Source organism: Culex quinquefasciatus, chromosome 3, assembly GCF_015732765.1.
Source record: "Culex quinquefasciatus strain JHB chromosome 3, VPISU_Cqui_1.0_pri_paternal, whole genome shotgun sequence".
Taxonomy (NCBI): domain Eukaryota; kingdom Metazoa; phylum Arthropoda; class Insecta; order Diptera; family Culicidae; genus Culex; species Culex quinquefasciatus.
In genome coordinates, this window is record NC_051863.1 from 128,301,928 (window position 1) to 128,327,847 (window position 25,920).

Below are 25,920 nucleotides of genomic sequence, written 5' to 3' on the forward strand. Positions count from 1 at the left end.
TCCACAGACTAATCCGCAACAATTGACCGCTTTTCAATTCCAGCAAGAACGTGTGCACCGAGAAGCGGACCGTCCATGTGCCCGTCTACCGAAAATCAACCGTGAAACACTTTGTGCAACCATGCCCGGACCAAAAGATGTGCACCGGAGTAAGGTACGTCCATAATGTACTTTTTAACTTTTGTCCCAATTAAATTTTCGAGTTGAATCCAAACCATTTGGAAATTTCGTGATTTATGGACGACCCCTTCTGAATTTGCAACCTGTCCATCAAACTGAACCCTTGCGAGATCAAGCAAGATTAATCGGAGAGTTTTTTTGTGATGGAAGGTGAGGGTTGATTGCCATTCGAGTTGCAGTTCGCAGTTAGACTTGCATCATGTTTTGTTCTCATTTTCGGACGTGTGGCCTCCAAAAACTAAAACCAAATCCATAACAAATTTCACGTTGACAGGACCAACTACGAGCCCACCTACCAACCGATGAAGCGCGAGGTGTACGTGTGCTGTGCCGGCTGGGAAACCGAAACGACCATCGCGGACGGATGTCTGAAACGTGAGTTGAGGGGAAGGGTATAAATTAGTTTTAGTTTCAGGATTTAGAGATTCGAAGTAAGAATATATGGGATACAGAAGAAAAAAAGACAAAAAGACAAAAAGACAAAAAGACAAAAAGACAAAAAGACAAAAAGACAAAAAGACAAAAAGACAAAAAGACAAAAAGACAAAAAGACAAAAAGACAAAAAGACAAAAAGACAAAAAGACAAAAAGACAAAAAGACAAAAAGACAAAAAGACAAAAAGACAAAAAGACAAAAAGACAAAAAGACAAAAAGACAAAAAGACAAAAAGACAAAAAGACAAAAAGACAAAAAGACAAAAAGACAAAAAGACAAAAAGACAAAAAGACAAAAAGACAAAAAGACAAAAAGACAAAAAGACAAAAAGACAAAAAGACAAAAAGACAAAAAGACAAAGAGACAAAAAGACAAAGAGACAAAAAGACAAAAAGACAAAAAGACAAAAAGACAAAAAGACAAAAAGACAAAAAGACAAAAAGACAAAAAGACAAAAAGACAAAAAGACAAAAAGACAAAAAGACAAAAAGACAAAAAGACAAAAAGACAAAAAGACAAAAAGACAAAAAGACAAAAAGACAAAAAGACAAAAAGACAAAAAGACAAAAAGACAAAAAGACAAAAAGACAAAAAGACAAAAAGACAAAAAGACAAAAAGACAAAAAGACAAAAAGACAAAAAGACAAAAAGACAAAAAGACAAAAAGACAAAAATACAAAAAGACAAAAAGACAAAAAAAATCATTCCCAAATACAATGCATCCAATTTCCCCAGCCACTTGCCGCTCATCCTGCCGCAACGGTGGCCGCTGCACCGCCCCTGACACGTGCACCTGTCCGGCCGGATTCACCGGGCCGCAGTGCGCCGAGGACATCAACGAGTGCAAACGGCACAAACCGTGCGACCAGACGTGCTACAACACCGAAGGATCGTACTATTGCACCTGCCGCGAGGGCTTCCAACTTCAGTCGGACCGACAAAGCTGCAAAAGAATGGGTATGGTTTTGCTTTGTTTTTTTTTATGAAGAATTTGGATTTTTAGGTCAAAATTTTCCTCACAGACGAATCGAACGATGTCGCCAGCGAGGCCCGGGACATGGAGAACGACGTGGATTACGATAGCCTGGACACGCGGTTAACGAAACTGGAAAAGGTAGGCATTAGCCTCGTTTTTTGCCTCTTTCTCTAGGGCAGTGGTTCTCATCTTTTAAATAGCAGTTGCTTTAAAAGAGAAGTTTGAGAACCCCTGCTCTGAAGACCTTTCCACAGAAATACTGTGAGGATCACTTTACCTGCCATGCAAATTAGCAAAGTAGTGTAATTTGGGGTGATTATTCCTTCTTTTGCTTTTCCTGCTTTTTTCTTCTCAAAAGATAATTCTCAGCGAAGATCGCGGCCGATCGCAATCGGAGACCCACGAGCTCAGCAAGAAGGTCCAGTACGCGCTGGATGCGGTTTCGTCGCTTCGATCGCAAGTCTCCCGGCTGGTAAGTCGCCTTAAACTTGAGCTAAACTCCGAGCATCTCTCACGATGTTTTGTCTCTCCCCCCCTAGACGCAAAGGCTATTTCCTGTGGTGGACTACGGGAATCGAATCAACTGATCAGCGTGCTGCCAATGAATGAGAGGATTATAATAATGATAATGATGATGAGAATGAGGATGAGAATGGACGGTGGATAGCGAAGCGATTTTGGAGAGTGTTTTTGGTGCGAGCGCGACTGAGGATCGTGAATAACAGTCTCTTTTTTGTGGCTGACTGGAGTAGGATGTATTTATTGTAATTGTTTTCCAAAAAGCAGTCGTTTTAACTTTGTAAGGTGAGTATGAGTCGTGATGAATCAGAGCACCTAAAATTCGAAACAACGAGTTTCTCAAAATGGGCTTCGATCCAAAAAAATCTTTAAAAATTACTTTTTAAATGTTTAAACCAATTGGCGATTTTTAAAAATCATTTTGAAAATTTTGAAGATAATGAGTTTGGTATTTCTACTTGTTTCATGGGACTTTGTCAAAGTTTTGAAAGAAATATTTTTTTACTATGTTTAGTAAGTTTAAAAGAACAATAACAAAATTTTATTATTTAAGAGCAAATCCAGCTCTAATCGGGAATTTTTCTGCTACTTTTGTACCCGACCCTCTCCGATTTCAATGAAATTTTGTAGACATGTTATCCTAGGCCTAAATAAGCCAAGTAACATAAATATTTTTGTATTTTTTTTATTTAAAAATTACTGTATCTCGAAGCCGTTGCATCGTATCAAAAAATGGTCAAAGACAAACTTGTAGGAAATTGGACAAGCTTTCTGAAAAAGATATACTGAAACAAAAATACACGCCACTTCTTTGATAATTTTTGATTTTTAAGTTTAAAAGTTAAAGTTAAAGGTTATGTCACGATTTTTTTTCGTTCAAAATTTTTGAGGAAATATCCTAAGACTCATGAAAAATGCAGGATGGCATGTCTCTCCTAAAAAATACAAAAATCATTAACTAAAACTGTTTTTTAAGTGGGCTAAACGTCAAAATTTTTAAAACCCGATAGTGGGGAATCGATTTCCCAGACAATTTCACATAAAAGTCCCAATATTGGGTATTGCACAGTGGGCAAAAACACGCAGAAAAATATTTTGTAGAATCAGCCTGTACGAGGTTTGATTCAACAAAATTTTTGTTGAATATGATCAACGCCGATTTTGCGTTGAAACAAACCTTGATTTTCTCAAATCCACAAAAATCTTTTGTTGTTTTGAAAAAGTTGCTTTGACGTTAAGCGTTGATTCAACAAAAATCTTGATTTTCAAATCAACAAAACGTTTTGTTGATACAAATATGCCTTATTTTTCTGCGTGAACGGGTGAAAAAACGGATCTTTTGATGCCATCAGTTTCTGCCTATCAAAAGTATCATTTTTATTGTAAACAATTACGAGAAATCGATTTGTGATACTCTTATTGGCGGCAAATGATGGAAAGTTGTGAAAAGTTTCTCGAATATCTTCAGCTCCCATAGTTTGCCGCACCTCTAAAATATCTTATTATATGAAAAAAACGTTACTTAATCCACCTAGGTGAATGGGGGCTTCCTCTTCTCGGTTCATACACAAATTTATGAATTGAGAATGTACATGTATAATATACATTGAATATATATAGACGATTCGTTGATTGAGGTCTAAAATTCAACTAAATTACTAATATTATTGTTCACAATGATAAAGCTCGGTCCTAACCAGGTTCCAGTACCGAAAAGGACCTAATAAAAATAATTTTATGAAAAAAAAATAAAAAATGATAAAGCTTATTTTTCTGGGTACCATGACACTTTATACGACCGCAAAGGATTTAAAATGGATTTTTAAAACAATTTAAAGTAATAACTTTGCGATCCTTTTTGATAGAAAGCATATTACTTTATAATGTATATAGTCTGTAGGCTTACTTAATCGAATGCTATTCTATCCCAGTAAAAGTAAAATATGCCTACGGTCTGTCGACGAAAATCCATGTAAACAATGCACGCGAGCTGTCTAATGCTGTCACGGCGTAAAAACTAATGCAGTGCTCGAACGAGTCATAATTTCCGTAAACTCTCTCCCTCTCTCGCATTCCGCTCTCACATTCCGTAGCTAAAGCGAAAATTTAAGAAAGGGTAAAAAGTGTATCGCTAACGGAGTCGATCGATGGCTCAAGGATAGGTATCTAAGAACACATAATATATAGTCATTTCTCTAGATGACTTGACTTGTCTTGGCTTGGCTAAGGTGTTTTTGAGGCTATTCTGGACCTAATTTGAGGTCGGGTGGAATCTTTGCATGCTGGACGCGATTTACAAAGGGAATTTTATTTCCTAAGATGACATTCGAAGCACGATGAAAAATGCTTTCGAATGAAGTATAATAGTTGTGGGTTTTTTAGCCGGATGGGCGAACCAGCATGTGATACTGCATTGGTATCGTCAAAAATAGCAGTTTACCGCAGATATTAACGACTAAGCTTAATAATTCGTCGAGATATGTATCTCAGTGGATTGGGTTTTGAAAGAGCTTTCCAAAAATGTGCAACATGCCGACATTTTGGTTAATTTTGGCCTCGTTTTAGTCGATTTGAAGGCGGCTGAATGCAAACAGTTTTCTTAAAGTGGCTGTAACTTTGGCAAATTTCAATGGATTTTTGTCCCGTTTCAGCCAGGGATGGAGGACATTCCAGACTACCTAGTTATGCAAAAATGAAGCAATTTTGAAAAATTTTCATCGTTTTTTTGTTTTTCGGTTTTAGGTTTGCAAATCGTTTTTCGTAAATATCTTTTGACAGGAAAGGGCTACGGGGAAGATTTTCAATAGCGACTTATCGGAAGCTAAGAGGGATCGAATGCAACCGGAAGTGTCCCAAATCCGTTCAGCCATTTCCGAGAAATCGAGGTGCAATTTTTTGGCCAATTTTCAAGTGATTTTATATGGCATTCCTCGGAGAGGAAGCCAAAAATCACGAGAAATCGATTGGTGACACTATCGTTGGCGGCAAATGACGGCAAGGAGCCTTTTTATATGTTTTTCTTTAATATCTTGAATTGGTGTAGTTTCCTACTTTTGTGTCCTCGACTTGGGTGAACGAGGTGGTGATGGTCGAGGCACAAAGACAATAATTACACATTAAAACTACATTTATTTCACTAATTACAAGACGAAACAACAAGTTAAAATGGGCCGAGCCAAACGCGCTGGCTGCGCGCGATGGCGGCTGAGCTTGTTCTGGTTGATGTTCAGCTCTAGTGACATCGACTGCGTGGTAGCTTCACTACCACCAGTGAGTCGAGCTGACGAGGGACGTCCATATCTTGCGTATGCAACACCTACAGTTTTAATGTATGTTATTTTATGTAGAAAATCACGAGGAATCGATTTGTGACATTGTTGTTGGCTGCAAATGACAGCAAGGGCCTATGTTGCCCGATTTTCCCCATTTTATGTGTTTTTCGTCAGTATTTTTAATTGCCGTTGTATTTACAGTTTGAAAGTATGTTATTTTATGAAAAAAATCACGAGAAATCGATTTGTGACATTTTCATAGGCGGCAAATGACCTATTTTGACCCAATTACGCATTTTATGTGTTTTTCGTCAATGTCTATATTTGCCGATGTTTTTAAAGTTTAAAAGTACATTATTTGTAGAAAATCAAGATTGGTGACGTTCCCATAAACGCAAACGACGACAAGGGCCCATTTTGCCACATGTAATTCCTATTTATGTGTTTTCTTTAATTTACCAATTAAAAAACATATTTTATGCAGAAAATCACGAGGAATCAATTGGGAACACTCTAATTCGCGGCAAATGACGTCAAGGGCCCATTTTCCTCCATATGCTCCCTCTTTAGGTGTTTTCTCGCCTTTCACACCATGTTCGTGCCTTATAAAATAAGATTCTTTTTAACTGTATAAGGAATCACCTCTCTTTTTATATACTGACTAAAACACATAAAATGGGGCAAAATAAGCCCTTGTCGCCATTTGCCGTAAATAAGACTGTTCCCAATCGATTCTACGTGATTTTCTGTATAAAATAACCTTTTTGAACTTTGAAGAAACCACGGAAAACTTCCACTTCCATCAGCTCGTTTTCCTCGATGAGGTGTCCTACGATTCTCGAGACATGCTGCGCAATAAGGGTTATGGTGTTAAAGGAAAAAAGGTACGACTTATTGACTTATTGCAGGTCGTTGGGAATTTTACCAGTTTTTCTTCCCGCTTATTGTCCCATGTTTAATCCGATAGAATTGGTTTCCGGCCTGGCAAAACGAGACCTTCAAAGGCACTACATCGAGGACTCAAAAAAACCACTATCTATTACCGTCACCGAAAGCTTGACCAGATTTGATCGCTTTGATTGCACTAATTTGTTCAAAAAATGCGGTTAGTTGTATGGAGGAACATTTGACCCGACTGTCGCATGGAAACAGCCATTGAGTGAATATGGATTTGATACTATTGACAAATAAGATTAAGATTATTTTCTGATAAGCAATAATGGATTTGATATCATCAATAAACAGATTAAATCACTTTTGTGTAGTTATTTATTCAGTACTATCGAATAACAATGGATAAAAAAATGAGAAAACCGAAAAAATAGCAAGATTCCGAGTTGAGCAGGTTAAGTTACTTCTTTCGACCGTGCTCGAAATCCAGCATATCTCCAACTGCATCACGGTGAGACTGGCTCAGTGTCGTCTCCTCCGGGGCCGTGGTCATTTTCATACCCTGCAGCATAGCACGACACAAACTGAACTTTTCAGCCAGAGCATGTGCTGAGTTCTTTATCTCGAACGCCACACTCATGAGATGGTTGCCGTGATCTTCGAGGATCTTGTCAGTTGGCTCCAAGTTGTCAAGAATGTTCTCGGCCACGATCAATCCCTGACGCGTACTTTCAAGGCGACTGCCTACGGAGGTTGGTAGTGAGAAGAACATTCCCCGCATCGAGGCTGGCGGCAGCCGTTCCTTGAGTTCATATTGCTCATCTGCTGGCGAACTCTGGATTGATATAGCCCACTGGATCCAGGCTGAGTGATGTGCTTCAAGGTGTTGATTTTTTTCCATCAGTTCCTGCACAATTTCGTTGAGCTCAACGTTTGACGGAGCGCCAGACCCACCGCAGTCCGATGGCTGGAGGAGATGTTTATTCATTTTTTCCCAAATTGCCAGCGAACTGATCGACGTAGAGTACGCGAAAGCAAAAACGAGCATCGTTTTGTCGCGCCAATTTAGTAGCATGCGTCCCTCCCCCAATGCATCGATCCTAATCACGCTTTTTCGCTTGACGTCCTTGAGCCACACAAACTTTTCTATGTCACGTATGTCTGGTTCCAACATGGCGGACCAGCTCACTCCGATTCCGTTGGCCTCAGCCACGTCAACCTCACGACGCAAATATGGTTTCACAACATCCCATATACATTGTACCACCTCAGGAACCGAGTTTCCAGCAACGATCTCTGGAATTTTTTTTTTTTTTTTTTGCATTAATTCAAATCCCATTTTTCTGACGTGTATAGTTTTTCACGAAGAAATTGGCAAGAAATCTAAATTTGTGCGTCCCTTCTTCGAAGGTGGCATTCACGTCCTCCTCACCAGCAGAGGCAACGACACCATCACTTCCGGTTGCGATCGGGTCCTCCTCCATTTGTGTATCTCCTAGATCAAGATCATATTCAATCGCGGTCTGGTCGTTGACCTGGGCATCGGTCTCGTCGTCGTCGAAACATTCCAGACGTTCCTCGTCCGTGTAGTTTTCGTATGTTTCCATGTTGCTGAAAGCTGTTAAGTTAAAATCACAATCAAAATCAAATCTAAATTATAACTGTTAAAAACTACCGTACCGCAAAATCGCTGTTTCTTTAAATTTCGAAAAACCGAACCAAACTGCTTCAGAAAAAATGAAACTGGCAAAGTTTTCGTTTTGTAATGTTTTGATTTGATGACGTTTTGTGCAGCAGTATTGGCAGTTTTGCCGAAAGTAATATTCAAAACAAAATGTATGGCAGTGATGCCAAAAAGTCTTGAGCATTCACTTGCGTGATTACTGCGGCGTGTACGTTTGAAAGAAACAGACAACGGAAGACGGAAACGGAAGAAAACTCATAAAGAGGGGATAAATGGGGCATATTGAGCACTTGTCGTAATTTGCCTGCAATGAAAACATCTCAAATCGATTTCTCGTAATTTTTTACGTAACTAATGTAATGTAACATACTTTAAAATCTGTTGGAAACTACACCAATTCAAGATATTAAATAAAAACACATAAAAAAGGGGTAAAATGCAAAATGCCCCCTTGTCACCATTTGCCGCCGAGTTATCTACGTGCGCATGTATTGCGTGTACGTACACGAAAAAAGTGAGGTTAAATTTTGTACCAGCCAGCAAAACAAATGGTGTGCTAGTGTGTGTGAGATCGGTCTTAGATAGCTCTGTGAGAGTGTCACCAATCGATTTCTCGTGACTACTAGTATTGATCAAGGTGACCAATCAGGCGATGGAAGAAAAAACTTTCAAACATCGTGTAACAGGCTTCTGACCAACCAAAATAGGGTCGCTTTACCCAAATATGACCAAATTCTATTTTTTTATGAAATTGTTATTTCCCATCTTTTCAGATGTCCCAACCGAACCGCTCTTTGCAATGTTAGAAACCGAGGTCCCACCGTGTGAGGAACTTCCACAATGCCACCGCCATCTGCGTTCGATGCTGCCAACCGAAAATCATCGTTTCTTTTATTAAACTCAATAATAACCTATCAAAGGCAGGGCCGTCATCATAATCAAAGTTTAGTGTTTTGCGTGCGTGTGAATGTTATTTTAAAGTGTTTATTTTTTCTTAAGTCGAAGAAAAAAAAAGAAGAATCCGTTACTATATTTATTGTCCTTACGAAACTAGAAGCACAGTGAACAGAGAAAGGGGAAAATCATGTAATCATTTTCAAAAGGAAGAATAAATGTATGATTTTGTGTCTATGAAAATGAGAGAAAGAAACGCGGACAATTTTTGTTTTACTTGCTTTCGGCGACGACCTCCACACACTATTTAGACTTTGCAACCTTTCACGACTATTATCGAACACAATTTTTATCTCACTCGGACCAGCTATTGATCAGCTCGGGGTAGACGATGTTCTTCCAAAAGTCCATCGCCTTGTTCAGCTTGTTGACGGCAAAGTTCCGGTTCAGGTTGAACGAGTGCATGTAGATTTCGTTGTTGGTTTCAAAGTCCGGATCGGCGACGCACACGACGCCCGCGGTTTTGCCGTGCATGTACATGTGGATCTGGATTTCCATGTAGTACTTCTCGCAGATGGAACCATTCTCAGTGACGTACTTTTGCATGTGGTCCGGCGACTTGGGGCACTTGATTTCGATCACGTGCGACTGGCAGATTCCGTCCGGAACGTCAAAGATGATCGGGTAATTGGGGTTGAGGGTGATTTTGCAGTTTTCGTACTTGGTTTTGGTGTACTTTTCCAGCCGTTGCCGGACGGCTAGCTTCTTGCGCTGCACGTTCGGGTCGATCTCCTTGTGGCAGCCGAGGATGGTTTCGTACAGTACGGCTTGGGTTACGTTAAGGTTGATACAGTCGGACACTTTGGCGCTGGTGATTCGCGCGTACCGCAGCTCCAAATACCACGGGTTGAATTTGGGCGTAAACTTGGTCTTGTCCGCGAGCAGCCCCGTCGAGGAGGAAATGGTCGAGTGGGCGTGCTCGAAGAACTGTGCCGTGTCGAACTTGTTCTTCACCGCGGTCATAATCATTTCGTGCACCGAAAGATTGCCAAACTTTTTGTTCGCCGCCGAAAAGTTCCACCTAAGCGGACAGTCAATGTCCTCAGTCTGCAGGATTCGCACAATCTCGCGAATAAAGTTCTTCGCCTTCGTCTTGTTCAACGGTGGCTTCGGCGGAACATGTTCCAGGTCTGCCGTCAACGGACCCCGGAAAAAGCACACAACCTCACTGCTCTCGTCGGCTTCACTCTTCCGGTGAATCCAGCTGACGAAGGTGACCACGTGGCGGCAGTCTCCGTTTTCGAAGCACTCGCTGCACTCCGCCGACAGGATGCGCTCCTGCTCTTCGTCCACCACCACCGACAGCTGGTACAGCTTGGAGTCGGCGCCGGTGCCGGCCACGATCTGGCCCTTGACCACGCACAGCCGCTCTTCCCGTTTGAGCTGCACGTAGCAGACCGAATCGTCGCCGTGTTCCGGCTTGCTGGCCGCGACCGTTTGGCTGGAAAAGAAATAGCAATAGTATAAGTTTTACGGACAATATTTTCTAAAAATTAATGGAAAACTGTCTACATTCTGTATAAAACATTAAATATGATATCAGTCTTGGGCTGCTACTATCCAACCGCATTGAGCACCAACTTCACCGAATTTATTTTCTGGTTTGGTTGGCGAGCTTCTGGTCAATCCGGCGATGTGTCCGGCCTACCTGATTCGGCTAGTCTTGGCGACTTTACGCATACCTGGCTTGTCATAGAGTTGTACCAGCTCGTGATTCATCCTTCTCCTCGATGCATTGTTCTCACGTACGCCGCCAAAGATCGTCCTAAGCATTCGCCGATCGAAAACTTCAAGCAGGTCCATGTCGAGCATCGTCCACGCTCGTGCCCGTAGAGAACGACCTTTCTTATCAGCGTTTCGTACGTGGTGCACTTTGTACGTCGGGAAAGGTTACCAGACCTTAAGGACTTGTGGAGTTTATAGTAGACACGACTACCGGTGATGAAACACCTCCGAATTTCTCTGTTGCAGTTGTTATCCGACGTCACCAACGATCCGAGGTACACAAAATCCTCCGCAACCTCGAACTCGTCTCCGTCGCACGTCAGTACGTCTTGTCTAGTCTCGGGTTGCTCCTTCCAGCGTAGTCCGAGTTCATCCGAGGGGATGAGGATTTGCCCCTTATGCGACCTCGTCCAGGGGTATCGGGTGCCCGGTGGTTATCCCTATGCAACTCTTCGTGTAACTTGTGGTTAGGGGGTCAACCTTCGTGGACACTTGAGATGGCGTTTCTACCAAGCACCCTGGAGGAGCCGGAGGGTTGTCCCTATTCCACTATTCGTTTAGCTTGTGGTTAGGGGGAGACCCGGGACCACCGGGCGCGACAGCGGGAACACGCGTATACTACAGCTGCACTTGATTCCTGAAAGTTAAGTAGCTCCTCTTAAAGGTTGCTTCTGATGTAGTCCGCTTCAGGTCAGCAGCATGTTCTAGTTTACCGCACCCCTAACGAACAGCGAACTCGCACAGGTCAACGTGTTGTTTCGTGGAAGAATCAGGTTTTGCTGGCGACGGCCTCGGAAGGATACTAGTTTCTGGTACAGGGGTGGTGGAGAGCGCGTTGTGATCAGCTTCCAGATGAAGAGGCAGGAACGGTGTGCAAACAGTATATCCAGAGGACAGCCGACCAAGTTTTTCTGAAGATGACTAACACGGGGATTTAGACCATAAACCGGAAATGGGGTAGTAAAGGTGCTTTGAACAGTTTCAGTCGGCAGAACAGGTGGTGCGTCGGGATCTGGTACTCGCGACATTTTTGGAGGATTTGACGTATCAAAAAGATTTGGTCCGTGAGATCGACTCACCTCTACGAATTCGGCTTGGTACGTCCCAACAAAACAAATGTGGGTCTCGTGGCGCAGGGGTAGCGGCTTCGGCTGCCGATCCCGATGATGCTATGAGACGCGGGTTCGATTCCCGCCTTATCCACTGAGCTTCTATCGGATGGTGAAGTAAAACGTCGGTCCCGGTTTCTCCTGTCTCGTCAGAGGCGCTGGAGCAGAAATCCCACGTTAGAGGAAGGCCATGCCCCGGGGGGCGTAGTGCCAATAGTTTCGTCCCAACAAAATCATTTGCTCGCTTCGACAGACGACAGAAGATGATCTGAGACAGCACTTTATAGGCCGCATTGAGAATAGTGAGGGCACGGTAGTTCGCACATTTGTCCATTTTGTCTTCCTCTCCTTCCAGCTCCTCCGGCAGCTGTTCTGTGTCACAGATCTTGACTATCAGCCGGTTTAGACAAGCCGCCAACTTGTCAGGGACCATCTTGGTGAGTTCAGCTCCGACACCACCCTTACCAGCTACTTTGTTGTGCTTTAGCTTCTTGTTGGCATCCTTAACTTCCCTCATCGTGGGTGCTGGCTTATCCCGGTAGTCCGTCAAGATTCCCCCGTCCTTATCCCGTCACATTTCAGCTCGCGGCATAATGCCGTTCCCGGATTGACTGAGTTTCTTGTAGAACATACGCTTTTCGTTGGAGCGATACAGTTGTTCCATGTCCTGGCACTCCAATTCTTCCAGCCGGCGATTCTTATCCCGGAAGAGGTGGGCTTGCTGTCTTCGCAACTGTTTGTACGGCTCCTTGTTCTCGCGGGTGTTGTGCAGTAGTCACTTGCCACCACGTAGTACTTGTAGTGGAGGCTGTGCTGGAAGAAACACTATGAAGCCGATACCAAGCCTGATTCGACTTCAGCGTCAGTTTATGTCTGCAGTTCCATGTTCCGAGTTTGCAATAGAAGTCCTTTACGCGTCTAGATTTGCGCCGTTCGTTTCGGATCACCGTTCTTTCTCGATTGTCCGATTGTTATTCAGTGAAGCATTGAGATTAAATGGGAATCTTTACCATCACTGTCGCATTCTGCATCATCAGCACCCATAATTCAGTATCAATCCGCCAAACAAAGCAATAATCAATCAAACTCCCAACAACTACTCGCGAACAAGCTTTCAAAACAACAAAATCCTAATCAACTTTGACACGACTGCAGCGGAGCGAGGTGTGGCAGCTTCATCTCGTCAAAAAAATCCAAGTAGGCTCAAATCCAGCCACTCTGACTTGTGGCTGTCACCGCGAGGGACCTGTCCGTGCCTGCTCCGCGGACAGACAGCTCTGTCAACTTGGATGGATTGACGTCTTTCAGAGAAATGTTCGCGGGGTTGAATTCAGCAGGCAAAAGTCCGTTGGAACTCTCGCGCCGGCACTACTTCAATCTCCCAAATGGGAAAAACACACAAAACTGGTCATTACTGGCCGGTTCCGGGGTACTTACAGTATCTTCACCACGTCCGGATTCTCCGAGGCGGCCTTCATCAGCTTCAGCACATAATTCCACACCATCTCGGAGCTGACGCTGGGCAGATTGTTCGAGCTGGCCTTGGCGTAACCGGCGCCGAGGGTGGCCACCGCCGTCTCGTTCACGTCGTAGCCGCTGTCCACCTCCATGGTTCCACGATTCCGGGTAAACAAACACTTGGATGATCCGACAAGAAACTCCTCAAAAACTTTGCTCTTTCCTCAGCGATCCGGATTATTGATCCAAAATCCGGAGAAAATTTACTACTCTTCTTCCTTTTTTTCCTCACAGTCAAAATAGTCCAGTTGGGTTGGTCCCCGCGGGTCAGCAACGGGAGCAGCAAAAAAGAGGGACTGTTTTGGTTTGTTGTGTTTACCTGCTGCGCCAGGAGCCGCGGCGAAGCGAATGATGGCCGACTCGGTGAACCGAAGTGGGGATCGTTCGCAAATTGTGGAACGTCGACGCGTCGGTGGGTGCGTTTGGGGGAGGAGGGCTGACGTGACGTGCGCAGGAAAAAAAACGGGCTGTTTGAATGAGTGACACAGTGGGATTTTTTAAATTCTTAAATTGGGTACTAAAACCCTAGGGCTTTTGTTAATTTGATTTGGTTAACCGCGGTGGATTTTCTCGAAATAATTTGAACTGTCAAAAATCCACCAAAGCATCTACCGGTGGATACTTTTCTACCACAGATTTTTGTGCGATCAATGTGGTAGATGCTTTGGTGGATTTTTGACAGTTCGAATTATTTCGAGAAAATCCACCGCGGTTAACCAAATTAAATAAACAAAAGCCCTCCTATGTAATTTTTAATGCACAACGGTAAAAAACACTATTATAAACCATTTCTGATCATTTTTTTTTTTTTCATTTTAATGCAAAAAAAAAATACAAGACAAATTTTTTTCGATGGATCAACTATGGTCCCCTTGGAACGAGCTGTCAAGTAGGAACTTTTCTGTCAAAAAGGACAGCAAGGTTAATTTTTCAAAATTGGTTAAAAAATCCATTTTAAACTCTTTGTGGTTGTACAAGAGGTCATTGTACTCAGAAAAATAAGCTTTATCGCTGTTAACAATAATATCAGCAATCATTTTAGGACAAAATTCTTGAATACTTAAATTCTTAAATTCTTAAATTCTTTTTTTTCAATTCAATTCAATTTTTATTTCACCAGTTAGCAATGTACAAATACACTCAAACCCCGATGGTTTGACACCAACTGTTGTCAAACGAACGGGGTCACGTTTTAGTTTGACACCCCTTTTACACGGAGTTCACACACACTACAAAACTTTTGTTTTGAAAGTGTGCGTGAGCGCCGTGTAAAAAGTGACAGTTCGTCACTTTTTAGTTTGACTTTGACCAACCAACGGGGTACAAACTAAAAAAGTGTCAAACGAAAAAGTGACCAACCACCGGGGGTTGAGTGTAGTTCAATTTGTTGACATAATAGAGCTTTGGATTTCCTTACAACTATGAATTAGTGCTTAGATAATTTAATATGCAATGTATAAATTAGAAAAGATTTAACAAAAGTTGGAAAATCAAGCAAAAAACCTACTTCACTTGCTAAAGATGGGGGATAGGAGAAGGAAGCTTAAATTATAAATCACAGTTGTAAAACTCAGGTGGAGTACACGTATTTCGTCATAAGTTCACCTAAGGCTAATAATTGCTGCTCCTTATTTCGGCAACCACGAAGGCGAGTAAACATTTCTCTCGCTAGTGCGAGAAATTCTGTGATCGTAAAGCATCCCCGGTAATTTGCTGTGTGGTTACCTTTACAGTTCACACATTTCACAAGCAGTTTGTGAACCTCTGCGTTGTTCCCAACTCCGAGGTTCGCTCTCTGCGGCAACGAACACTTGTCGGTAAAATGGGACTCCCCACATTTTACGCATTTTGGCGGAAGATTACAGTTCCGAGAACCGTGCCCGAATCGCTGGCACCGATGACATTGGGCCGCGTCCGTTGGCCGCCTAGTGAAATATCGCCACGAGACTACAACATTGAAGATGGATTTCACCTTGCGTAGATCTTGTAGCTTCACCATTCCCTTGGTGAAGTAGAGAAGGTAAAGCGCGTAATCATTTTCGTTGGATTTGTGCAGTAGCTTGATGTCCCGGGGGCTAATATCAATTAGCTCCAGTTCCTCCTTCAGATCTGGGATGCTAATTTCTGGCAGTCCTTGTAAGACGATCTTGGTTGGATTGTCTTCAGCCACGGTGTAGGTGAAGAAATTTACGTTGTTTTTCTTCAGCGCTGATAGCACTGCAGAAAAAACATCTTTTGTTTTTGCCAACAGCTGAACAGAAGTTTTTGTCAGCTTGAGCAGATACTGAACAGTGTCGCTCAGTAGGACACCGGCTTTGTTGAGCACTGATATTGTTGATGGTACACTCATTCGTTGGTCACTTTTTCGTTTGACACTTTTTTAGTTTGTACCCCGTTGGTTGGTCAAAGTCAAACTAAAAAGTGACGAACTGTCACTTTTTACACGGCGCTCACGCACACTATCAAAACAAACGTTTGGTAGTGTGTGTGAACTCCGTGTAAAAGGGGTGTCAAACTAAAACGTGACCCCGTTCGTTTGACAACAGTTGGTGTCAAACCATCGGGGTTTGAGTGTATATCCATACCAACAATGTGAATCGGCGGCAGGCGGCTAGCCTTTTGTTTGGCTGGCGTAGCATTTTCGGTTGACTGGACTTCAAGGTCAATGTCGTCGTTTTCATCATCCGAACCATTTGCGAGTACGTCGAACGTGTTCCTGGTTGGGACCGTTGCTGAAGCGCTGCTGCTAGAGGCTGTGTCTGGATTACCTGGAACCGGCGCGGGTTGTCCAGATTTGTTCTTGGATCTGGTTTGCACTGGACTTCTGGGCTGGTACAGAGGATGAAGTTTGGTGGTGTCTATTTCATCAAGTGCAGACAAGATGGCTGATTGGCTAGTTTGGTTGTTCGAGCTGGAACATTTTGTTACTCGTCCGGGAGAAGAGTTCCGTGAGTGGCCCGTGTTTAAAAACGGGTTGCGGCGGGTCGAAGTGCCTTTCCGCATCGCGGACACACTAACTCGTGACTTGGCGGTTCGATCGCAACGTGAAAAACGGTTTATTCGCGGAGCAAAAAGAACTGTGGTGTAACTGGCTCTGAAGTTGCCAGAGAAGTCTTCTTAAATTCTTAAATTCTTAAATTCTTAAATTCTTAAATTCTTAAATTCTTAAATTCTTAAATTCTTAAATTCTTAAATTCTTAAATTCTTAAATTCTTAAATTCTTAAATTCTTAAATTCTTAAATTCTTAAATTCTTAAATTCTTAAATTCTTAAATTTAAATCTTAAATTCTTAAATCTTAAATTTTTAAATTTTAAATTCTTAAATTCTTAAATTCTTAAATTTAAATTCTTAAATTTAAATTCTTAAATTCTTAAATTCTTAAATTTTAAATTCTTAAATTCTTAAATTCTTAAATTTTAAATTCTTAAATTTTAAATTCTTAAATTCTTAAATTTAAATTCTTAAATTTTAAATTCTTAAATTCTTAAATTCTTAAATTCTTAAATTTTAAATTCTTAAATTCTTAAATTCTTAAATTTTAAATTCTTAAATTCTTAAATTTAAATTTAAATTTAAATCTTAAATTCTTAAATTCTTAAATTCTTAAATTCTTAAATTCTTAAATTTTAAATTTAAATTCTTAAATTCTTAAATTCTTAAATTCTTAAATTCTTAAATTCTTAAATTCTTAAATTCTTAAATTCTTAAATTTAAATTCTTAAATTCTTAAATTTAAATTCTTAATTTTAAATTCTTAAATTCTTAAATTCTTAAATTTAAATTCTTAAATTCTTAAATTCTTAAATTCTTAAATTTTAAATTCTTAAATTCTTAAATTCTTAAATTTAAATTTAAATTCTTAAATTTTAAATTTTAAATTCTTAAATTCTTAAATTCTTAAATTTAAATTCTTAAATTCTTAAATTTAAATTCTTAAATTCTTAAATTCTTAAATTCTTAAATTCTTAAATTTAAATTCTTAAATTTAAATTCTTAAATTCTTAAATTCTTAAATTCTTAAATTTTAAATTTAAATTCTTAAATTCTTAAATTCTTAAATTTAAATTTTAAATTCTTAAATTCTTAAATCTTAAATTTAAATTCTTAAATTTTAAATTCTTAAATTCTTAAATTTTAAATTCTTAAATTTAAATTTTAAATTCTTAAATTCTTAAATTCTTAAATCTTAAATTTTAAATTCTTAAATTCTTAAATTCTTAAATTTAAATTCTTAAATTCTTAAATTCTTAAATTTAAATTTAAATTCTTAAATTCTTAATTCTTAAATTTTAAATTCTTAAATTCTTAAATTCTTAAATTCTTAAATTTAAATTTAAATTCTTAAATTCTTAAATCTTAAATTCTTAAATTTAAATTCTTAAATTCTTAAATTTTAAATTCTTAAATTTAAATTTTAAATTTTAAATTTTAAATTTAAATTCTTAAATTTTAAATTCTTAAATTCTTAAATTTTAAATTTAAATTTAAATTTTAAATTCTTAAATTTTAAATTCTTAAATTCTTAAATTTTAAATTTTAAATTTAAATTCTTAAATTCTTAAATTTTAAATTTAAATTCTTAAATTCTTAAATTCTTAAATTTAAATTCTTAAATTTAAATTCTTAAATTCTTAAATTCTTAAATTCTTAAATTCTTAAATTCTTAAATTTTCTTAAATTTTAAATTTTAAATTTAAATTCTTAAATTTTAAATTTAAATTCTTAAATTCTTAAATTCTTAAATTCTTAAATTTAAATTCTTAAATCTTAAATTCTTAAATTTAAATTTTAAATTCTTAAATTCTAAATTCTTAAATTTAAATTTTAAATTCTTAAATTCTTAAATTTAAATTCTTAAATTTTAAATTTTAAATTTAAATTTAAATTCTTAAATTCTTAAATTTAAATCTTAAATTCTTAAATTCTTAAATTCTTAAATTCTTAAATTCTTAAATTTTAAATTCTTAAATTTTAAATTTAAATTCTTAAATTCTTAAATTTAAATTCTTAAATTCTTAAATTCTTAAATTCTTAAATTTAAATTCTTAAATTTAAATTTAAATTCTTAAATTCTTAAATTCTTAAATTCTTAAATTCTTAAATTCTTAAATTTAAATTTTAAATTCTTAAATTCTTAAATTCTTAAATTTTAAATTCTTAAATTCTTAAATTCTTAAATTCTTAAATTCTTAAATTTAAATTCTTAAATTCTTAAATCTTAAATTCTTAAATTCTTAAATTCTTAAATTTAAATTTAAATTCTTAAATTCTTAAATTTAAATTTTAAATTCTTAAATTCTTAAATTCTTAAATTTAAATTCTTAAATTCTTAAATTCTTAAATTCTTAAATTCTTAAATTCTTAAATTCTTAAATTCTTAAATTCTTAAATTTAAATTCTTAAATTCTTAAATTCTTAAATTCTTAAATTTTAAATTCTTAAATTCTTAAATTCTTAAATTCTTAAATTTAAATTCTTAAATTCTTAAATTTAAATTCTTAAATTCTTAAATTCTTAAATTCTTAAATTCTTAAATTCTTAAATTTAAATTTAAATTCTTAAATTTAAATTCTTAAATTTAAATTCTTAAATTCTTAAATTTTAAATTCTTAAATTCTTAAATTCTTAAATTCTTAAATTCTTAAATTCTTAAATTCTTAAATTCTTAAATTCTTAAATTCTTAAATTCTTAAATTCTTAAATTTTAAATTCTTAAATTCTTAAATTTTAAATTCTTAAATTTAAATTCTTAAATTCTTAAATTCTTAAATTCTTAAATTCTTAAATTTAAATTCTTAAATTCTTAAATTCTTAAATTCTTAAATTTTAAATTCTTAAATTCTTAAATTCTTAAATTCTTAATTCTTAAATTCTTAAATTTAAATTCTTAAATTTTAAATTCTTAAATTCTTAAATTCTTAAATTCTTAAATTCTTAAATTCTTAAATTTAAATTTAAATTTAAATTCTTAAATTTAAATTCTTAAATTTTAAATTCTTAAATTCTTAAATTTAAATTCTTAAATTCTTAAATTTTAAATTCTTAAATTCTTAAATTTTAAATTCTTAAATTTAAATTCTTAAATTCTTAAATTTAAATTCTTAAATTCTTAAATTCTTAAATTCTTAAATTCTTAAATTCTTAAATTCTTAAATTTTAAATTCTTAAATTTAAATTCTTAAATTCTTAAATTCTTAAATTCTTAAATTTTAAATTTTAAATTTAAATTCTTAAATTTTAAATTCTTAAATTCTTAAATTCTTAAATTTAAATTCTTAAATTCTTAAATTCTTAAATTCTTAAATTTTAAATTCTTAAATTCTTAAATTTAAATTCTTAAATTCTTAAATTCTTAAATTCTTAAATTTAAATTCTTAAATTCTTAAATTTAAATTCTTAAATTCTTAAATTCTTAAATTCTTAAATTCTTAAATTCTTAAATTCTTAAATTCTTAAATTCTTAAATTCTTAATTCTTAAATTCTTAAATTCTTAAATTTTAAATTCTTAAATTTAAATTTAAATTCTTAAATTCTTAAATTCTTAAATTCTTAAATTCTTAAATTTAAATTCTTAAATTCTTAAATTTAAATTCTTAAATTCTTAAATTCTTAAATTTAAATTCTTAAATTTAAATTTAAATTTTAAATTTTAAATTTTAAATTCTTAAATTTAAATTCTTAAATTCTTAAATTCTTAAATTTAAATTCTTAAATTTAAATTTAAATTCTTAAATCTTAAATTCTTAAATTTAAATTTAAATTCTTAAATTTAAATTCTTAAATTCTTAAATTTAAATTTAAATTTAAATTTAAATCTTAAATTTAAATTCTTAAATTCTTAAATTCTTAAATTCTTAAATTCTTAAATTCTTAAATTTAAATTTTAAATTTAAATTCTTAAATTCTTAAATTTAAATTCTTAAATTTTAAATTTTAAATTCTTAAATTCTTAAATTCTTAAATCTTAAATTCTTAAATTTAAATTTTAAATTCTTAAATTCTTAAATTTAAATTCTTAAATTTTAAATTCTTAAATTCTTAAATTCTTAAATTTTAAATTCTTAAATTCTTAAATTCTTAAATTCTTAAATTTTAAATTCTTAAATTTAAATTCTTAAATTTAAATCTTAAATTTAAATTCTTAAATTCTTAAATTCTTAAATTTAAATTCTTAAATTCTTAAATCTTAAATTTTAAATTCTTAAATTCTTAAATTTTAAATTCTTAAATTCTTAAATTCTTAAATTCTTAAATTTAAATTCTTAAATCTTAAATTTAAATTCTTAAATTCTTAAATTCTTAAATTCTTAAATTCTTAAATTCTTAAATTCTTAAATTCTTAAATTTAAATTCTTAAATTCTTAAATTCTTAAATTCTTAAATTCTTAAATTCTTAAATTCTTAAATTCTTTAATTCTTAAATTCTTAAATTCTTAAATTCTTAAATTCTTAAATTCTTAAATTCTTAAATTCTTAAATTCTTTAATTCTTTAATTCTTTAGTTCTTAAATTCTTAAATTCTTAAATTCTTTAATTCTTCAATTCTTTAGTTCTTAAATTCTTAAATTCTTAATTAATTTTCCATTTCAATTTACTATTTCTGGACCCACAATCCAGAACCATCATTGACAGTCATTACCCCAAGAGTGAATGACACCATCTACGACCTTAAATTTGCTTTAAATTCTCTGTTTAGATATTGAGGTCAAGATAAGGGGCCTTTTCGACTCCAAACTTCAAAAAATCATCGAAAATCCAGTTTTTGACCAAATCCAGTTCTTAGTCCAGTTCGTTTGTTGTCAAACAATCTTTCCGAAACAGACCGTAAATTTTGTTTTTTGGAACTTAAAAAAACTCCAGATAATAAATTTGTTTAATTACCATCTGCACACCCCTAGCGCCATCGTTGACATTTGTGAGTGAAGTTAGCTCTTGAGAGCTGCAGCTGTTTTTGTTGTTGTTATTTGGAAGTCAACGTCAAAAAGAGAAGAAAAGAAGGAAACTTCGCTCGATTGTGAAAAAAAGTTAAAATTCAGAACAAAATAGTGCGTTTTAAAGTTTAAGAGTAGCCAGTAGTTGTAGTGCAACGCAAAAAGCATAATAATTCTGCAAAGTGAATTGATTTCTAGTGGTGATAAGTCTGAATGGCCCTATTGCAAAAACTTTAAAGAGCACTGGTCAGCTGTTTGGAGGACAAACAAAAGAATCAAAAATCGATCGATACTGCTTGCCTCGCACAACAAAGAAAAGGTCCAAAAATCAACAACAAACTTCCACCCAGCGCCATGGAGTCCAGCAGCGAGGAGAAGATTTCCCTCAAACTGGCGGAAATTTCCATCCAAAAGTTCAACCAAACCATCCCACAGTACTTGAACCTGCTGAAGAACCACAAGTGCAACATCGAGAAGGCGTTCCAGCTCAAGGACTGGGACCGGATTAAGCGCGAGCAGATCAACGCCACTCGGGTGATTAAGCAGATGAAGTTCCTGATTCTGGAGATCGACAAAGTGCGCAGCCGGGTGCGGAACGAGGAGCTGGACCGGTTCGACGAGGGCACGGACGGAGCGAAGAAGACGGCCCTGGCCGGGATGGGCGAGTATTTGGGTGAGTTGAAGAGGAAAGACGCGCGTCGCAGTTTGAGACGCGGCGACCTTGGGGGTGGGGGCTGAGCTAATCAAGTTGGTGGTGTGAGGTGTTGAGTATTGTGAGGTGGGAGGAGATTGTTTTGAAACGGAATTGAATGCGTTGTAAATGGGAGAATAGTAAACAAACAAAAGTAGGTGGACGGGGTGGAAAAGTTAACAACACTCTTGTTTTTGCTTTGTTTTCAACTTTGCATTTGCGCTTTGGGGCTTAGCTTATCGGAAGAACTGCGTGATTCTAATCCCAATATCTGTAGACCACATTACCAATGCAAAACATGTTTTCATGTTTACTTTGGCAAGTATATTATTATTGCAGCCAAAAACCATTATTATTGCAGCCAAAAAAATGGCTTCACGGGCCGGATCCGGCCCGCGAGCCGGACGTTGGGTCTAAAATATGTAAAAGGAAAATTATCTGTTTTTAGATCTGTTTAGTTTTGAATAACTTAAAATTACTTATTTAAAAAGAACTGATGATTTCACGAATGATACAATTTTTTGCTGAGATACAGCGGCTTAAAAAAAATAGAAACAGGAAAATTGATGTTTTCTAAGTCTTACCCAAACAACCCTCTAATTTCTAATGTCGATATCTCAGCAGCTAATGGTCCGATTTTCAATGTAAGAATATGAAACATTCGTGAAATTTTCCGATCTTTGCGAAAACAATATTTTATTTTTTTAAATCAAGATTACTATTTCAAAAGGGCCAAGCATTCAATATTAAGCCCTTTTGAAATGTTAGTCTTGACTCAAAAAATTTCAACAATTTTTTTTCGAAAAGATCGGATAATTTCACGAATGTTTCATATTTTAACATTCAAATCGGACAATTAGTTGCTGAGATATCCACATTAGAAAATGGAGGATTGTTGGGGTAAGACTTAGAAAACTTCAATTTTCCTGTTTCTTCAATGTTTAATGCAGGAAATTTTCTGAACTTTTCGAAAAAAAATATTTCCGGACAATCATGGACACTATTTTAAAAAGTCAAAAACCGGAATTTATCGGACAAATTTAATTTTGAATGGCTATATTTTGCTATAAACGGTGCACTTATTCAAAAAAAAATTAAAGTACTTTTCGATTGATTGATTTCACAAAAAAAAATGTGGTTATCAAATTTTAAGCTAAAATTATTTTTTTTAGCAAAAAAATCCTATTTAAAAAAAATCTAAATCATTGGCAAAAATTTTTGGTCTATATTTCTGAATGGCTTAAAAGATGCAGATTTTTGTCTATTAAAATATTTTTAAAAAAATACGGATTTTGAGTTATTGAATTTTTGTGAAAAAAAAGTTAGGCCATTGCAAATATTTTTCAAAGCTTTTGTCCCTCCCCCCTTCAAAATTAGTTCGAAAAATCAGGGGGCAAAACAAAATTTCATTAAACTGGACAATTTAAATGGAAACAGAAGTCTAATCAACTCAAAACAGTCTAAAAGGCCTTTTTCTGCATTGATAATCAATCATATTTAGCTTATTTGGGCTTGTTTAACACTTGTAGCCCCAACGGGGTAAAAAAAAAGTTGGAAATGCCTTTTTAATTGTAACTTAGGGTATGCGCATCTGTTTTGAATCTACCAATTATTGACATCCTTCCGGATCGAATGCAACAAGAATAGTTGCATTTCCAACTTTTTTGACCACCTTGGTGTTTCGCGTAAGTTTTGACCCCGTTGGTGCTACAAGTGTTGAATGTTCAGCACTTGGGTGCTGAATAGTGGTTCGCAAAACGGCCTCAATTTCGAACTGTCTAAGTGGAACCAAAAAGTAGAGAGTATCGTTATCGATTACGGAAAAAATGTTTTTTTTTGGAATGAAAAATTTGTGGCTTTTCAGGACCTGGAGTTGACGTCAAAAAATCTTTAAAAAGTTAAGCAAGATCGTCATTTTTTATAATTATGAATTGATGTTGTTATGGAGTCGATGCGGTTATATCCATCCAGAAGCTGTCTTAATCCTAATTTGATTCTGTTTGACAACCTACTCTGCCGTTCTACGCATAATTGTCTCATGTTCAAAAAAGAGCAACTGAGAAAAACACGATTGAATTTTTTCGACCGATTTCTATGTTTCTACGCATAATTGTCCCGTGGGTTCCTATTCGCCTTATGTGTCCCTAATCGCCCCGGTTAGCAGTTTATCACCCTTATTTGTGATTCTCTTGCTATACAACAGGTAAACAAGACATAATGCTTAGTAAAACTAATGATTCCGTGTAAGAAAATACTTGGTGGGACAATTATGCGTAGAAGTTCAACGATGGGACAAATAGACTTGGTGTTGTTTTTAATGAATTTCCGAACAAAGTACCAGATTTTATGTGTTTTTCTTAAAGTACACATCAAACTAAACTTAAAAATGTCATAAAATCAAAATCGTCCAAAACTGACATGGGACAATTATGCGTAGAACGGCAGTACTGGTTTAGTAAAAATCATCTCTGTTTGTTGCATCAGCTTCAGTAGAATTAGCGATGTTTTTCGCTGGACCAGGAAGAGCTGTAGGAATCCAAAATCAGCCAGGAAAATTTTCTGGGACATCGCAGAATGACACTCACTCTCGACACTAGTAAAAATGAAACACAAACAACTGATTATAAAACAGCTCATTTACCAGTAAGAAAAAAAGTCATGCTTGTGCTTGAACAGCTTCCTACTTTGCAGATGTAAACAAAGTGGGATCATTCGAAAATCACGTTACGCATTCGCTCTATTCATCACCCAGGTCAATACTCAGAAATTTTGGAAATTTATGATTGCAAAAGAACTGGACAGGTGTATAGTGAATTTTTAAAAACGTTTTTCATTCAGATGTTGAAACCAAATTTAGTTGTTTTAATAGTGAAAATCAGCAAATTGGATGGAGTTAGGAGCGAGTGCCAAACATACCAGAATTTCCCCCTAAAAAGGGACAGTTCGTCACTTTATAGTTTGACTCTGTCCAACCAACGCGGGGTAAAAACTAAAAAAGTATCAAACGAAAAAGTGACCAACCACCAACTTCAGGTTCGGATATCAATGGGTTAATCTTGACCAATTTCGCTCAATGCTTAAAATGACCCACAAAACCGTTTTCCGCTTGTGGAGCAGGGGGTCATTTTTTCTGGGCACCCTAATGAACAGCTGCCAAAATTGTTGGAGAAAATTGCGCAGATTACTTCCCTAGCACGGACGGGAATTTCGAGTATCTAAATGGAAATCGCCATATGTGGATTTCAATGTTGGATTCTTTCGGAAAAGACCGCAGATGCTTGTTTTTCTTCTTGAATGCCGGATAAGTAACTGGATTGTTGTTCCTTCAAGTTGTTCAATAAACGTTGATTGTCTGACAATTTCCTCATCAGAAATGCTTCCCCAATACGCTTCTGTTCTGCGCAGCTAATGGCTAATGGCAGTTTTCCGACCCTAGTCCAGTAAAATACTACATTTGGATTCGTTTGCAGATTTGAATTCGACCGAGAGTACATTAGTACATCTTGCACCTGAGCCAGTGTTTTTTGTTTTGACTAATCAAATTTCTTGATATCTTCGATTTCCTTCATTAGTCTCGAATCAGTTTGTGAACAGACATTCGAGACAAGGAAAGATTTTTGACCACAAACATATTTTTTGTTATTTTTTTTCGAAAGCCTACAAAAATTCACATACTTGGCTACTCATCACTGATGAGTCATCAGTCTAACCCGACACGTTGTATCAAGTAGTGTTCGGCCAGGGGCCGACTCCGGGAGGACCGGATCCACCGGCGACCAACTTCTTCCAGCGGCAACGATGAGGGCGAGCGGACCAGACTTCGGGTTGAATGAAAACAACTTGTATTGGTGGCTCCGCCAGACGACTTGTCTGGTCGGAGGTTGGATCAGAAGAGATCGATTTATTACACTTAACAAGTTATTTCACAATCTTATAACAGCACAAATTATCACAGATGTAAACAATAACAAAGTGTTAGGTTTGGAATAATACAACTGTTCAGGTTGGTGGTCCAAACTAGAATGATTTAT

General features: G+C 36.1%; 2 protein-coding genes across 2 annotated transcripts in view; one reads left to right on the plus strand and one right to left on the minus strand.

Annotated features, from left to right (window-relative positions):
- LOC6053219 overlaps positions 1 to 9,114 on the plus strand; it is a 54,758-nt gene extending 45,644 nt beyond the window's left edge. Inside the window, exons 2-8 of the mRNA XM_038265535.1 lie at positions 44 to 154; positions 455 to 555; positions 1,352 to 1,573; positions 1,639 to 1,730; positions 1,951 to 2,064; positions 2,132 to 2,396; positions 8,732 to 9,114. Coding sequence (XP_038121463.1) covers positions 44 to 154; positions 455 to 555; positions 1,352 to 1,573; positions 1,639 to 1,730; positions 1,951 to 2,064; positions 2,132 to 2,179 — 688 coding nt within the window. The 3' untranslated portion in view covers positions 2,180 to 2,396; positions 8,732 to 9,114. The remainder of the gene's footprint in view (positions 1 to 43; positions 155 to 454; positions 556 to 1,351; positions 1,574 to 1,638; positions 1,731 to 1,950; positions 2,065 to 2,131; positions 2,397 to 8,731) is intronic.
- On the minus strand, positions 8,929 to 13,635 carry LOC6053218. The gene is made up of 2 exons (XM_038265534.1): positions 13,184 to 13,635; positions 8,929 to 10,353 (listed from the first exon to the last, which is right to left on the minus strand). Exons 1-2 carry the CDS (start codon positions 13,354 to 13,356, stop codon positions 9,207 to 9,209), a joined length of 1,320 nt encoding a protein of 439 aa, XP_038121462.1. The 5' UTR covers positions 13,357 to 13,635; the 3' UTR covers positions 8,929 to 9,206.
- Positions 13,636 to 25,920: the final 12,285 nt, after the last annotated feature.

Bases quoted from the DNA above. Each gene is read 5' to 3' on its own strand.
- LOC6053218 (XM_038265534.1), bottom strand. From the start codon at position 13,356: ATGGAGGTGGACAGCGGCTACGACGTGAACGAGACGGCGGTGGCCACC. The intron at 10,354-13,183 runs GTAAGTACCCCG...TTTCTTTTCCAG, and splicing joins CCGGACGTGGTGAAGATACT to CCAAACGGTCGCGGCCAGCA.